Genomic DNA, 14,086 nt, shown 5'->3' on the forward strand with positions numbered 1-14,086 from the left:
GAGATATAAAGAAATAGGAGATGGAAAACAGAAGCTAACCAGAATAACTGTCCGGTTGGATACGCTGTATCGCGGCAAGGGGCAAAGGGTAGAAATGATGAAGGCAAAACGACTATGTGAAAAAAGGAACTGTTCGCGTGCACGCATTAAGGTGCTTTACAACGTTTGCAGTGTATTACGCTGGCCCAATGCTCTCCAAGAATACAGGACTTGATTGCCCTGGGAGTCCATATTGACATTTGTGCCGCCAACGACAGGTAGATATCTGAAAAAAGAGCAAACATACATGGCGCAGTGGAGATGGTACAGTGCAGAGATGGCGCAGTTCTGTTCTTGGCAGTTGCACTTTTCACAATCCAGTTCACCTCCCAATGGGAAAGCCCCTTATGTGGCATTTCCGTTGGCGCCTGTTAGGTAAGAAATTTAATTTCATTTTACAATTTGTCACAACAACATGCCAGCTAAACTTCTGCTTACAGAAAAATGAATAGTCGTGAAGAGGCAAAGCGAGCATAAAAATGAATTGATTTCTTGTACATAGTAATTTATTTGCGATTTGTGTTGACAAATAATTAATCATTTTTGTAATACATTCAACACATCACTACAATATAAGTAGAGCGCATATGTAAGAGCATATAATCTCGTTACTACTGTACAAAAGATGAAATGGAGTCATTCCAGCATGCAATCTATATTTCGCATCTCTCATAAATATGTGCAAAATTCAATGCTTTCTTTTGTTTCAGTGCTGTCCTAAGACCTAAATTCATATTAATTTATCTCTCTGAACACAAACAAAAACTAAGCGAAACAACGAACCCGTTTATTCAGTGCCCTCGAATAAAGGTATCGATTTACTCTGCCAAACTAGCTTTCTTTCAAGCGCGCTTGTAAGTGAGGCGTTTAATGTACACTGAAATTTGCTGACGTTTTTTTTTTTTTTTGTGTGTGTGTGTGTGTGTGTGTGTGTGTGTGTTCGTAGAATGTACGCTGTTTTACAACTCTCTCGTGATGTTTGAAAAAGGAAAGAAAGAGGATTTCGAAAGTAAATTTTGATAGCATATCTTTCGCAATGTGTACATGTATGTGAATAGACAGTAAAGTATGCGTTCGCGCGTGTCTGTGTATGTGCGTGTTTCAGATAATCAGAGCATGCTTGTAGAACAATCTTAGGAGCTAAGTCATGAATCAGGGATGTTCTATGAGTTTTTCGAGGAGCTCTACAGAAATTTTGACTCAAGATAAGTTTTTACATCTCTCTCAAGTTCTGGACGATAAGAGTCGCAGATAAGAGTGGCCTCCAGCAGGAGGATGTAGGCAGTGAAACGCGGAGTGCTACATGTCTACGCGCAATTACGTTATCCTTTACCAGCTTTTCGCGTATAGGGAACACGTTCTTCTAATTACTAACCTAGCGAGTTGTACTGACTCATGACTGGAATAGCTCAAAACATATATCTTGGGCTGTGTTGTCGAGCCGTTGCAATCATGACTTACTCCAAACCATGAACTTTTCTTTCCTTGCGAGGCTGAAGTGGCCATTGACCCGGTTTTAACTGATGTGCCACGTTCGTGCGATAAACTCGCTTGACGTGACAGCTAGCTTTATTTTAATAGAACAGTGTCAGTGAGATAAGACACTAAAGCTGCAAGTGGAGAACGTGCTTGCATAAACAAAATAAAAAATAACTTTCTCTTATGATACATTAAAATACAAGTGCACTGCAGCTGCTTCAAGTCCCAGGCATATCCAACAAAAGCAACGAGAATTTGCGCCTCGTGCCTGAACAACAAACGGAGCGCAAGCCTCTCAAGCTTTCATTGAAGGCTACCGGTACCTGAAAAGCGCATTCTTTATGACCCCCAAGGCACGGCAAGCGCAGCAGTGCATCCCCTGAGATGAGTGATGAGCAAGGGCATGCATAACCCTCATGCACACATATGGTTCGTAATTTCAGGCTGGTCCCTGTCAACGCCACAAGTTACTGCAAGCCACCTGGCCCCGCGGTGGCTCGTGTTTTGTATTGTCTCTGCACAGAGTTCTTTGGCGGTCAATCCAGGACATTCGCATCGTACCAGACCCACACCGGAGTATCATCCAAGATCACTCTGGTGGTACAGTTCTACGGATGATCGAGCTGGCCATCGTAACGCACCAAAGATCTTCATTTCACAGCGCACTTCTCAGTTGACGCCACTGACGGTTCCAGGCGCTTGAAAACAATCGACCATTCCGGACGCACAGAAAAAAAAATCCACACGCATTATACAAATGTTCTGGCTGGAAGTGCTGAGCCGTGTCTTCTCGTGAGTGAAGCTGCCGCCCTCCGGCACGGCAACGCAGATACCACAGTCCAAGTATCAGGAAGCAGTTACAGCGTGATGAACACAGAGAACGTAATCGGCAGGGCGAGCGCCGATTTTCATCATCATTGCTATCATCTGCTTTTTTCTTCCCTCTCTGTCCACTCCGCCAACGGCGCACGTCCTCGGACGACCAGTGAGCCGCCCCGTCGGCTTGCAATGACACGATTAAAGCTTTTCGCCGGAGAGGTTCGTGATGTTGTAGTACGAGTGATCGGGGAAACGATCCAGTTCAATGTAGTCGTTCTCGCTAACGAGGAGCTTGTCAAGGAGGCAAGTCAGTTCGCTGAACGAAGGTCGCTCGTTGGGATCCGGGTCCCAGCAGTAGTACATTATGTTGTACATCTCTCGCTTGCAGTGCTCAGGCTTTTCAAGGCGGTAGCCATCGCGGACGCGTCGCATCACCTCGGCAGCCGCCAGTCCAGGGTATGGTGTGGAGCCTGGCAAAAAGCGAAGTGTGGAACTACTTTAGGACACAGCATCAGCAAAGCGCTCGCATTACATAACTCAGGAAGGGCAGGGAATAACGTTTTCTTACCGAGTGTGACGATCTCCCACATGAGTATTCCGAAAGACCAGACGTCAGTCTTTGTGGTGAAGATGTTGTCATAAAGCGACTCCGGTGCCATCCACCGAATTGGCAAGCGCCCCTGCAACAACACAGGTGTTGTATCAGAAAAATGTCATACGTACAAAATGGCAGCAAGACAGAAATAATTCGGCTTGTGAATGACACACCTAGTAATGCAATAAGCAGTGAGCGTCTTAACGCCAAACTAATTGTTCCTACATAGGAGAAGTGCACATACCTCTGATTTTCTTTCATAAACATGGCTAGTGATGACGTCCCTAGCAAAACCAAAATCAGCAACTTTGCAGGTTTTGTTTTCTCCGACGAGGATGTTTCTCGCGGCCAGATCTCTGTGTATAATCTAAGCAAAAGACAAAAGAGCAAAAGACATTTCATTGAAAAATGAGAATAATGCGAAGGCAAAGCGAAAACAGATGATAAAAAAATTATGGGGTTTTACGTGCCAAAACCACGATCTGATTCTGAGGCACACCGTAGTGGGGGACTCCGGAAATTTGGACCACCTGGGGTTCTTTAACGTGCACCTAAATCTAAGTAGACGGGTGTTCTCGCTTTTCGCCCCCATCGAAATGCGGCCGCCATGGCCGGGATTCGATCCCGCGACCTCGTGCTCAGCAGCCCAACACCATAGCCACTGAGCAACCACGGCGGGTGAAAACAGATGATGTTATGTCTACTCTAAAGCTACTTTTTATGTCTATATTTGTAATCAAGTGAAAATACTTTATATATATATATATATATATATATATATATATATATATATTAATAAGCGTTTTTTTTCTCTGCTTCTTCTTTCTGGGTGAGATTGCGGATTTTCTCGTATTCTGCAAGGCCTCCATACCGGAGCATAAACTTTGGTATGAATGCTTGAGCGTGTATTTATTTATTTCTTTTGTTTGTTTTCTGCGGGTGATGAGACACCGCCCGTCTAACTTGAAGGACAAATATAAAACGTTAAGAATGATTATTACTCATTCTTTCATAAGTCTACGTTGAAAATTTTCTGAGGTAGCATATAATAGTTTAGATTCAAATAGGTTAAAGGTTATAACGGCAAAGTTGTCCGTGTCACACCATACCTAACCTTCGAAAGACTTCTCGTACAACTTTAATTGGCCTGCCCGAATATAGTCAGATAGAGCAAGCAGTAGCTGAATTATATCATGCGGCGTGCTTACCCCTTTGGATGAAAGGTATTCCATGCCCTTGGCCACTTGGTATGCGAAAGATGTCAGATCCCGTGACGTGAGGTGCTTACTACTTCCGTGCAGATTACCATACGACCTTTCAACTCTGCTCTCACGAAGGTACGTTTGCAGTTTGCCGAAAGGTACAAACTCCATGATGACGAATAAGGGGTCTGGAACAGAGTAATTGCTAAATTAGAACAGAAAGCGTTTGGGTTTGCTTTGTGGCGAAGTTATGAAGATATAGTTTCTCAGCAACGTGATCTGCGTATACATCTTTCACACGTCATTTTTATCTGTTTCATGTGCAAGAAAATCTCAGCTTGTCTCAATAACGCATGTAGGAAAATGCGCCTACAAAAGTATCTCACAGGGCGCCAGACTGCGAAGGAACAAGGGTTTATTTTCATCACTTAGCCAACCGTCAACAACTGTAGTCTGAAACAACTGCAGGAAACAATTCTCTCATTTATTTTTCCTGTGCATTACAAGAAACACAACGTCAACGCGAGGTAAAATAAACATGCGCAACGTTATCATTCTTATCAAGCATAACGTCTAAAATGAGAGCAACTGTGTGCACTGGACAAGTCTCGCCGCACAAAATATAAAGCTTTAAAAACTCCTGAGCAAGATATATGCGAGAACATCGTCACAGCACAATAGTTCAAAAACAAACACAATAAGTTTACGGGTTTAACGTCGTGAAGCAATATGTGGGATATGAAAGATACAATTGCAGAAGGCTGCAGATTAAAGCTTGCCACCTGCTCTTCATTGCCGTGTGTCTCCGCGTAAGCATGTAGGCATTCTTGCAATCTGAGATCTGGGAATGCCGCCGCAAGGCAAGCGCCGTTGAGTGACGGCGAAAGGTCACACGAATGAGTTTGTAGAAATGCTATAAGGCATATTTACCTCGGTCAGTGCAGCTTCCCAGCAAGGTGACGACGTTGGGATGAGGATTTATCAGTTTCATCACACCTAGTTCACTGAGAAGTTCCTTCTTTTCCTTTTCGGTGGCATTTTCTGCAAGTACATAGGCACAGGTATTCTTTTTTTAGTCATTCCAATAGGGAAAACGCGCCGTGGCAAAGATCTAATGTACCGAAGTGCGTAATTCGTACTTGCGTAAGCTTAGCCCGAAACTGTCCACGCCTTGGAATACCTTTTGTCTATACAAGCAAGGCAAAACCAGTGGGCGAAGCATGGAGTCAGCGTTTCGACAAGGGGTCTTGTTTCTGTCAGGGCGAAGACAAGTCCCCTTTTCGAAACGCTGGCTGAAGGCTTCCCATGCTCGTCTACGGTTGATACGTTTTGTGTATGCAGCCTCCTTGTATGTGAATCTTTCTCTCTCTTCATGTCATTCCGGATGCGTTCTATGGACAAAAGGCCTGGCGCAGAGCGTCAAACCTCTGCGATGCTCGTCTCACTTTGCGTAATCACGTTGTGCCATTACATCTTCGTTGTGCGCTCCATACCGTTGCTTTATTTTTGCGAGAAGGAAACAACGAATACTGGCTTTCACCCCCGCTGACACAATAGAAGGGTTTCTGCAGTAGTACGAGCACGAAAGGGTCTGATTGATTGATATAAATGGCGCCGTGAATAAAATGTTCAAGGGCTTATTTAACTAGTGTGGGTAAAATAGCCTCTCTCTCTCTCTCTCTCTCTCTTTCTTTGTTTTTTCCCCTTCTATAAACTTTTTGCTCTGGAATTATTAGAACGTGAAAAGTGAATGATAGTTGCCTTTTAGCGTCTTCACTGCCACAATGACCGGTTCCTCTGATCCAGTGATGTTCATGGCTTCACATTTCCAGACTTGCCCAAAGCAGCCCTCGCCAAGGATGCCAATAAACCGCAGATGGTGCCTCGGAAATTCCCATTTGCTGTGCTCTGACAACTGCAAGAAATAAAATAGAGCTTTAAAAATAAAACCGACCTAATTATCACGGCATGGTCGATGGCAAACAATTCCTCTATGAATCTTACCAAAAATCACCCTAGTACATCCTCAATACCTTTTGCCGTTCCGTGACTCAGCTTAAGCTTATTTAGCATAGAATAAAAAGTCACAAAATCACAAAGAAGTGAGTTTGGTATTTACGCCAAAGGGAAACGTGTACATGGCGGCAGGTTGTTTTGTAATTCACATTTTAAAAATGAAGCAGGGTTCACCATTTCGGGCTTGTTAAACTAGATAAAATTTCAACAGCAATCGTAATTTAATACATTGCGCGCAACATCAAACACATTATGCATAAGTAAAGACTGCGATGGGCATAAACCGAGTGCAAGGTAAGTGGTAACTTATGAAATTAAAATATCTCTAAGCGATTTCATTTGGTATTTAGCCTTGACGTATTCAACTTAATTTGTGTACAAGTGTAAACGTGTAATCTTGTCACTCGATAAATTATTAAAGTATACGAGGCCACGATACACGATGACAAAGAACGATGTTCAAGATTCGCTCGGCTTCATTATGATATTACAAAAAATAATAATAGTAAAATGCAATAAACATAACATAGAACTAGCCTGAATCAGAGATAACTACACGCCTGACAGAGCGTCGAAACCAGCAAAAAAAATTTTTTTTCCACGGAACAGCGTTTTTTGAATGTGTCTTACCGGCATGTCGTCCAAAACTTCGATGGACGGCACGCCGGTAAGGTGTGCAGTTTAATCAGTCGTAAAGATTCAAGAGACCAAAGACTAACCAATGGTTCTTCTGAGACGCGTAACAATTTCTAAGCCAACTGCCAGTGTCGTATACCTCTCTACATAAAAACATATTTTGTCTGTCTCCCATCAACATTTTTCAAAAGCCGTTAACTTGATCTCCTGCACATAGTTGAACCGTACTGATCGATCATTTTGGCGCATTTTATTTTCTGCAAGGCGTCCTCAGTAGTCTCGTCCAGCACACATGTTTTGTCCTACCTGAATTCATTATGAAATTGTATTTGCATCAATCACTTCGCCAATCTCTGCCTTTATTTTTATTCTTTAGTTTTGTGGTGATTGAGAAGGTTCTGCTGTATCCGATTAAAGAAATCATAGACTTACGGAGCTCAAGAAGTCGGGTTCATATCTGTTGGACAGAGCCCTCCGAGCTCTAGGATTGTATAGTGTGGCAGGGGAAAGGTCAAAGTTGTGCGAAAAGTTGCTATCCAGACGGTCGGTGGACTTTTTCTGAAAGAAGATACAATGTGAAAAAAAGAAAAAATAGTCATCTTATATGCACATATCAAAGGGACACATAACTTTATCTCTGAAGAAAAGCTAAGGGTAACTTGACAGGGAGCGCAAGGTACAATATCTTTACTTCACGCTTTTTGCATCTACGCCGCCAAGGTTATCTGGAGCTCAAGCGTGGCCTACGGCAACAGCCCATGTGACAAGCGTTCATCGTTCGTTCATCTAATGATGACGTCACACAAAGGATATACGGTCCTCAGGTACGATGCTCATTATTTATCTACGCTTATCAATTTGATCAACAACTTGTAGTTAAGGGAGCGATTGTAACAATAAGTAAACCGACATTCTCCAACTCAATTTTCTTTCGAATATGCGTCGTCCCTTAACCAATACTCACTGACCAATCTGACATTTCCGCCGGCACGCATTGAATTAATGTACCTATAGTTGAATAAGGATAGATTCTAAGATTCATCGTCTAGAACTCTCTGTGTGCTCGTTCAACGGAGCAAGGCGACTTATTGCGCAACAAAATCGTTATTACAGACATCAATTCGCTTTTCTTATTTTCAATTTATCTCGCAGCCAAACAGAGGCAGTAATCTTGCCATTACGGGCCATCTCGTCTTTCTGTAAGTTTCCTCTGTATCTCGGGCTAGTCTCGGGTGAATGCCCAATTTTCCCTTTCAGATCTCGTGTTCCTTACTCTTTTTGAAGGTTTGGGCCAAACTACTTCGGGGGAATCTTATAGAAGATACAGATTAATCGCACATGTGAAAACGCTGCAAATCACAGCTACATAATACGACAAGAAAAGGTCAACTCTAACCCTTGAGCCAGAGCTGGTCTTATATTGCGATGAGAACCCACCAACACTTAAGTTTTCCGCGTTTGTGAGCAGCGCAAGTCAGATTGCGTTTTATTTCGCTATAAAAGGTATGTCTTTCTTGTTATTAGTCAACAGTTTAATAGCCCCGGCTGTCAGCTACCACTCTGAGACATTATTCTGACTTTGTTGGGAACTTCTGGGATGCATAGAAAAAAAACCATTCTTGGTAAAAGCAACCTCCTTGCTATCGGAAATGTGTGATCTACAGTTCCCTAGACATTTTTATTTAGGGATCTTTTAATACAGCACCATCGGCGTTACTTTCAGAATTTACCAAAAGATCTTGTGCAACGCTGAGCGCGGCCTGACTTACGGGCTTCAGCTTGTCGTCCCTGTGGCACCGGCGATGCATGAGCCAGAAGAAGAGAGCCACGAGCGGCGCAAAGCCCACCACGGCCACGATCGGCAGCACCGTCGAGGTCATGTCAATGCCGCCCGAAGTTCCCTGTGAGCCGCCATGAGGGCCCCCTTTCTCCTCTGTGTCTGCTGGATCCTCCACTCCAGCGTCTGGTCGTACCTGCAACCCCCGTCACGTTCCAGATGTTGGCAACGCAGTCTTCACAAGTCTGTTCGGAGTAATCCCCGAGACCTCGCCTAGCCTTGTGCGACCGCCACACTTTTGCAGCGTTATCACTTTCATCAATAACTAAACTACACTCCGTATATCTCGCTCATGCTAGGGTCGTTTGCGAGCAGTACAGTGAAAGCTCACGCGAAAGCAGTGGTTTGCTCCTACAGCAGTGCATTATTGTATTTGTAATACCATAAATGATATGATGCTGTTTTTCTTGAAGTTCAATATATGACCTTTATGTTTGTAATTAACCCCCCTACGATAATGCCCAACTCGGGCGCTGTAGGTATTTGTAATTAAATAAATAAATAAAAAATAAATACAGCAGAAGAGCAGCGTAACTCAATGCACCACCACCGGCTGCTTCAACTTACGCGAGGGAGAGGGCGAAATCTAAAGTTCATGGAGAAAAGACGGCGGAGGAGCCACCATGCGTGCATTGCAACACAGTGCACAAAGTCTCGATTTAGACAACAGCTCTGCACCAGCGCCTTCGAAAGAATAACCTATAGATGGGAAAGCGCTCACGGTTTCAACTTGTAATCCAAGTCGAGCGAGCAACTGTTATTTTCATAATTTCAGCCATTTTACAGGTTCACTGGTAGGAAAGAGAATACTAGCGGTTTTCTTTAATTATTTGGCTAAACATGATGTAAAGCACAGGCTGAACGCTTGGACGTGGTGCCATAAGTGGTGCGGTCGTGATGAATATAGGAAAAAACCGCGGCAGCGCACCTGGCCCGTGCCGATGGGTCCGGCCGGAGGTCTGGGAGGCTGAGGCGGCGGGGGCTCCTTGGAGGGACGTTTCCTGCCGGAGCCCAGCGAGGGCGGAGGGGCGGGAGGGGCAAAGTGGCCGGAGGGGGACCCACCTGGGCCCCCTCCCGGAAAGGGCCGCGGTGGAGGCTCAAGCAGGTCGATCCCGTCAAGCCCGCTGCTGGGCTTCACCACCTTCACGTACACCTCGATCTTGGCCTGCGCACGGCATCAGGGGCAAGAGCTCGAGAATCCGCGCAAACCCAGCAGTGTCCCTACTGGGCCTGCCATTAAAACGACAAGCGCCACGGTTGTTTGGCATGAGCCGTGGCTGCGTTCGGCTCAAACTGACGGACATGTACATCGCCCAATGCAAGATAGCGCTAAGCGACCACTAAAAGCATGAAACTTAACTGCTTTGGTGATACGTACAGGTTAGAGGAACTAGATGCTTGGAAAAAATGGAGAGAGAAGAAAGGAAACTAGACTTTGACGAGTTAGTTAACTTACCTGAATGGGAGAGCGAAACAGAGAGAGAAGACACACACACAGATACTTCAGAATGTGCCCACCTACGCCGCATGTTTCCACAGAGCAATCTGATTCGAGCGCCAGAGGTACAATATTAGTGATCTCTTGTTGTCGTCAATGTATGCTTCTTTCTCGAAAGTTTCTTTTGTATTGGTTAGAGTTAGGACATAAGGGGAAAAAAAATGTGCACAATTTTGCACATTTGCTCCTAAGACCTCCGCTTATATGTCCGCCCTAAAGAATAGCTGGGAGGACTTAAGACAAGTGAGGGCTTGAAAGAAAAAAAAAAAAAAAACGAGGGTAAATTTTTTTCTTCCACTCCACAAGTTATGTTTTAAGAGGATAACGACAGCAACTACTCCCAAGCCAAGCATTCTTTTTATCGGATATCTCTCTAAACAAAACCTGACGCAAATGAGATGTTCTTTTTCGTAGTTTCCTTGGTTCTTTTGTTTGTTTGTTTGTTTGTTTGTTTGTTTGTTTGTTTGTTTGTTTGTTTGTTTGTTTGTTTGTTTGTTTGTTTGTTTGTTTGTTTGTTTGTTTGTTTGTTTGTTTGTTTGTTTGTTTGTTTGTTTGTAGTACCCTACCTGTGTGCATATTAATGTGACATCAGCTTGTGCTATTACCGCGGTCTGTAATTTTCTTCTATACTAAAAAATGTCGTGATCCCCTATTATTCTTTCTAGAGATCCCTATTTGTAAATACGGGGAACTGGTCCAAGAAAATTGCAGTTTTCTTCACACATCGAAGAGCATATACGACGCTTCAAGTTATAAACGTATTTTCTGTTTTTTTTTTTTTCATGGCCATTTCAAATGGCGAATGAGTGAGCCAATTTTGTACTTACCGTTTGATGACCGTCATAGGCCGTGATGAAGAGGTAGTAGTCAGAGCCAGCCTGGAAGTCAAAAAAAAAAGAAGGTTAAAACGTATCAATTGCAGGCCATAGCACGTGTACAACGCGCCCTGCAAACATGATTTTTCTTTCCTTTTCGAAAGGGAGGAAACAAACAAAAACTATAGGCTTAGTTGAAAGCGGGAATCTTGAGCAGCAATCAACCAATATCCTTTACGAGTACAGGTTAAATAACAGTATCATTATTTCTTTGTTGTTTACATTTTAGCACAATGTATTATTGTTTAAATACTAGTTTTAATGTGATAAGTGCGATTATCGCCCGCTGAAGGAGATTGTCACAAACGGCAAGCAGACACAAGCCAACGATACACTTCAATAAGGCCTCTTAAGTACGCAAGGCAATTTATACCAGCAGGAACAAGTGCATGGCACTAAAGGTATATTTTACACATACAGTTAACAATGTATGTCATGTGCGCCCTCTCAATAGTCCCTGAAAGCGATCGCCGCCGAAGGTGTTTAGTGTCTCTGCTCAAATAACATGGACGCACTGCAGAAGGAAGTAGGTCGCAGGCCCTGAGAAAGACCGGAACATTTCGCATCTGGGGCCTTATTTTCTAAGTATAATGTCCATCCGATTCAATTAATTCCATATCATATCCACTTCGCTGACTGGCTGATCTTCGTGACAGGGAAGGTTGTGGTTTCCTCATAGTTCTTCTTCAAGAGCAAAAATGATAAAACTTAAAGGAATTGTCATAAAATACGGTCCCGTATTCGCCTGCGAGCACGATAAGTTCGACTACGGTACATTAGCGCTTCATGTCCATTGAGCCTGCATGTGTGGCACACGTAGTGAACATCGGCGTTAAGTAACGCAGGAGCTCCCCCCCCCCCCCCCCCCCCGCCTCCTCCCTAAAGGCGTCATCATCCTCATCATCATCCTATCGTAAGTCCAGTGCAGAATGTGGGCCTCCACCACTCTTCTCCAATATTACCCGTCTTGCGTCAATCAACTTGATCCTTGTTCATGCAGAATATCGAATCTCATCACACCACGTAGTCCTCACCCTTCCGCGACTGCAATTCTCTATCCTTGTCACCCATTGTGTTACTCTAACAGACCACTACTTATCTGCTCTACGCATTACGTATGCTGGTTTACTCTACTCCTCCCTATATCTCAACTATAGAGTATCAACTACACCGCTTGCTCTCCAGTCTACAATACCATCATGCTTTCTCTTAAGGTTACACCAGTAATTTTTCAGGCCACGAGGTAGTGTTACAAGATATTTTATGTGTGCCTTTCGGACCACGTATTCCTTCATACGCACTTATGCATTCTACTCTGTGTGCTCTCCCTAGTCATCTCTCGCTGAGCTTCCTACTGACCCTTTTCCTTTCGCTCTGCTTTAAGATCCTACGATGGCTCGAATGTCATTCGGAGAAATTGCCCATGTGACGTAGCAACGCAATACTTTCTTGTTTGCATGAGTGTTGCAATGCGTTAGTCGCACCCCTACCACTACACAAACTCCTCGCTATCAGTGAAACCATACCGCATGAGATACACGCGTCCTGCGAATTCCCCGCCACTGGAGGCGCTAGAAACACGATTTTGTCATGAGCTCCGCCTTAAATATGGCACGGTATAGATCACGATCCTCACGCTACCTTTCAAAAGAAACCAAAAGCGAACCTGTGCACAAAAATGCGATTCTGTGGAGAGCCAGAATGCGCGATTTTCGCCCAGCGGGCACCACCCGGTCCAGGCCGGACGCTCAGCTTTCGCTCTCGTCTGGCCTAAGATGCAGCGCTGGCACGCTTCCGAAAGAGGAAAGCTGGTCGGAGCGTGAGCGACGCATCGGTCTTTCGGCACCCTTGCATTTTCGAGAATACTTTGGGGGACACGACTTGGTCGTGGGCCAAGGCGGCATTGTTTGCCCAAACGCGCGCCCACGACTGAGAGCATCCTCCCACGGCCGGACCGGCCTCGAAGGCTCCGTGTCCATCATGCAATGCGCGGCAACCGCGAGCGCCATCATTGACACCTCGGACGACAGGACAGTGTCCCCAACGCGAGGCCGTTTGCGCCTCTCTCCAGGGACACTGAGGGGCCCAGTGCGCAAGGGCGCTCGCAGAGCCCTGTAATTAGGCCCCGCGCGCAGGGCCGCGGCGGAGTGCGCCACCCCCCTCCCGTGACGACGCGTGGCAGTCCGGGTGCGCGCGGCCCACCGCTGGCCCGACGGCGCACGCCGCCATTGTGGCGTCGTCCAAGGGGCGCCGCGCCCAGGGAAAGCATGGGGGCTCTCACATCCGGAATGCCCCTCCCAGCTCCGCCTACGGGCCGCCCGTAATGAACTGCCATAACGGGCCAAGATAAAGCGGCCGTACGACCCGGGATGCGATCTGGAGCGCTCGCCAGCCCCGGGACGCCTTGATGCGCGTCTGTTGTGCCGGGCCTTCTTCTTCTGCGAGTGTAGGTGTCGCGGCGGCCGGATCGTGGGCGGCCGCCGTCTGCGCCTGGGAGGCCGAGGGGAGAGGACGGCGGGCTTACGCGGCACGTGCCGTGTGCACGGCACGCGACCGAACCTGCATGCGGTCCCGGATGAAAGGAAGCTCCAAGGGGCACCTACCGAAGGGGCCACACAGTATCCGCCTTGCTTGCGCAAGGCACCGAAACCCCTCCGCGTCCAGGCGCGGCAGAAACAAACACGCGTTCACCCCAGCTTCTGCCAGATTCTGTAGGCTCTGTTTTGTTACCGTTCAGCTCAATATAGACAACTGTGTTCACAGCCGGAATCATGTACGTAGGCTAGTTCGTCCCTGCCAAAAAGTCTGTACTATAGCAAGGTGCCTGTCGTCGACAAGTCGATGCTCACCTGCAATTTATTCGTGCACACCCCCCTGTTTCGATGGCTCATGGTGTTAGTAATTCCCCATATCCACGCGGCATTGTGTTCCCTTAGTTACTCACAGAATGAAACGCACACAGAACATTACGTCCTTATTTTTAAAAATTTTTACCACTCCCTTCGAGTTTTAAGTGGGCACGTAGAGCTTTTAGACCTGTTTTGTTCCACCGGAAATGGCTATATAGATGTCTTCGCACGGCATTAAATA

At 45.6% G+C, this 14,086-nt stretch overlaps 1 protein-coding gene across 1 annotated transcript in view; it reads right to left on the minus strand.

Moving 5' to 3' along the window:
• Positions 1–523: 523 nt before the first annotated feature.
• The window catches only part of LOC119436233 (tyrosine kinase receptor Cad96Ca), a 100,504-nt gene continuing 86,941 nt past the window's right edge, over positions 524–14,086 (minus strand). The window contains exons 4-13 of the mRNA XM_037703027.2: positions 10,949–10,999; positions 9,552–9,788; positions 8,556–8,759; positions 7,219–7,344; positions 5,896–6,049; positions 5,065–5,175; positions 4,141–4,322; positions 3,177–3,299; positions 2,906–3,017; positions 524–2,807 (exon numbers count right to left, since the gene is read on the minus strand). Coding sequence (XP_037558955.1) covers positions 2,536–2,807; positions 2,906–3,017; positions 3,177–3,299; positions 4,141–4,322; positions 5,065–5,175; positions 5,896–6,049; positions 7,219–7,344; positions 8,556–8,759; positions 9,552–9,788; positions 10,949–10,999 — 1,572 coding nt within the window. The 3' untranslated portion in view covers positions 524–2,535. The remainder of the gene's footprint in view (positions 2,808–2,905; positions 3,018–3,176; positions 3,300–4,140; positions 4,323–5,064; positions 5,176–5,895; positions 6,050–7,218; positions 7,345–8,555; positions 8,760–9,551; positions 9,789–10,948; positions 11,000–14,086) is intronic.

This window comes from Dermacentor silvarum, chromosome 1, assembly GCF_013339745.2.
Source record: "Dermacentor silvarum isolate Dsil-2018 chromosome 1, BIME_Dsil_1.4, whole genome shotgun sequence".
NCBI lineage: Eukaryota > Metazoa > Arthropoda > Arachnida > Ixodida > Ixodidae > Dermacentor > Dermacentor silvarum.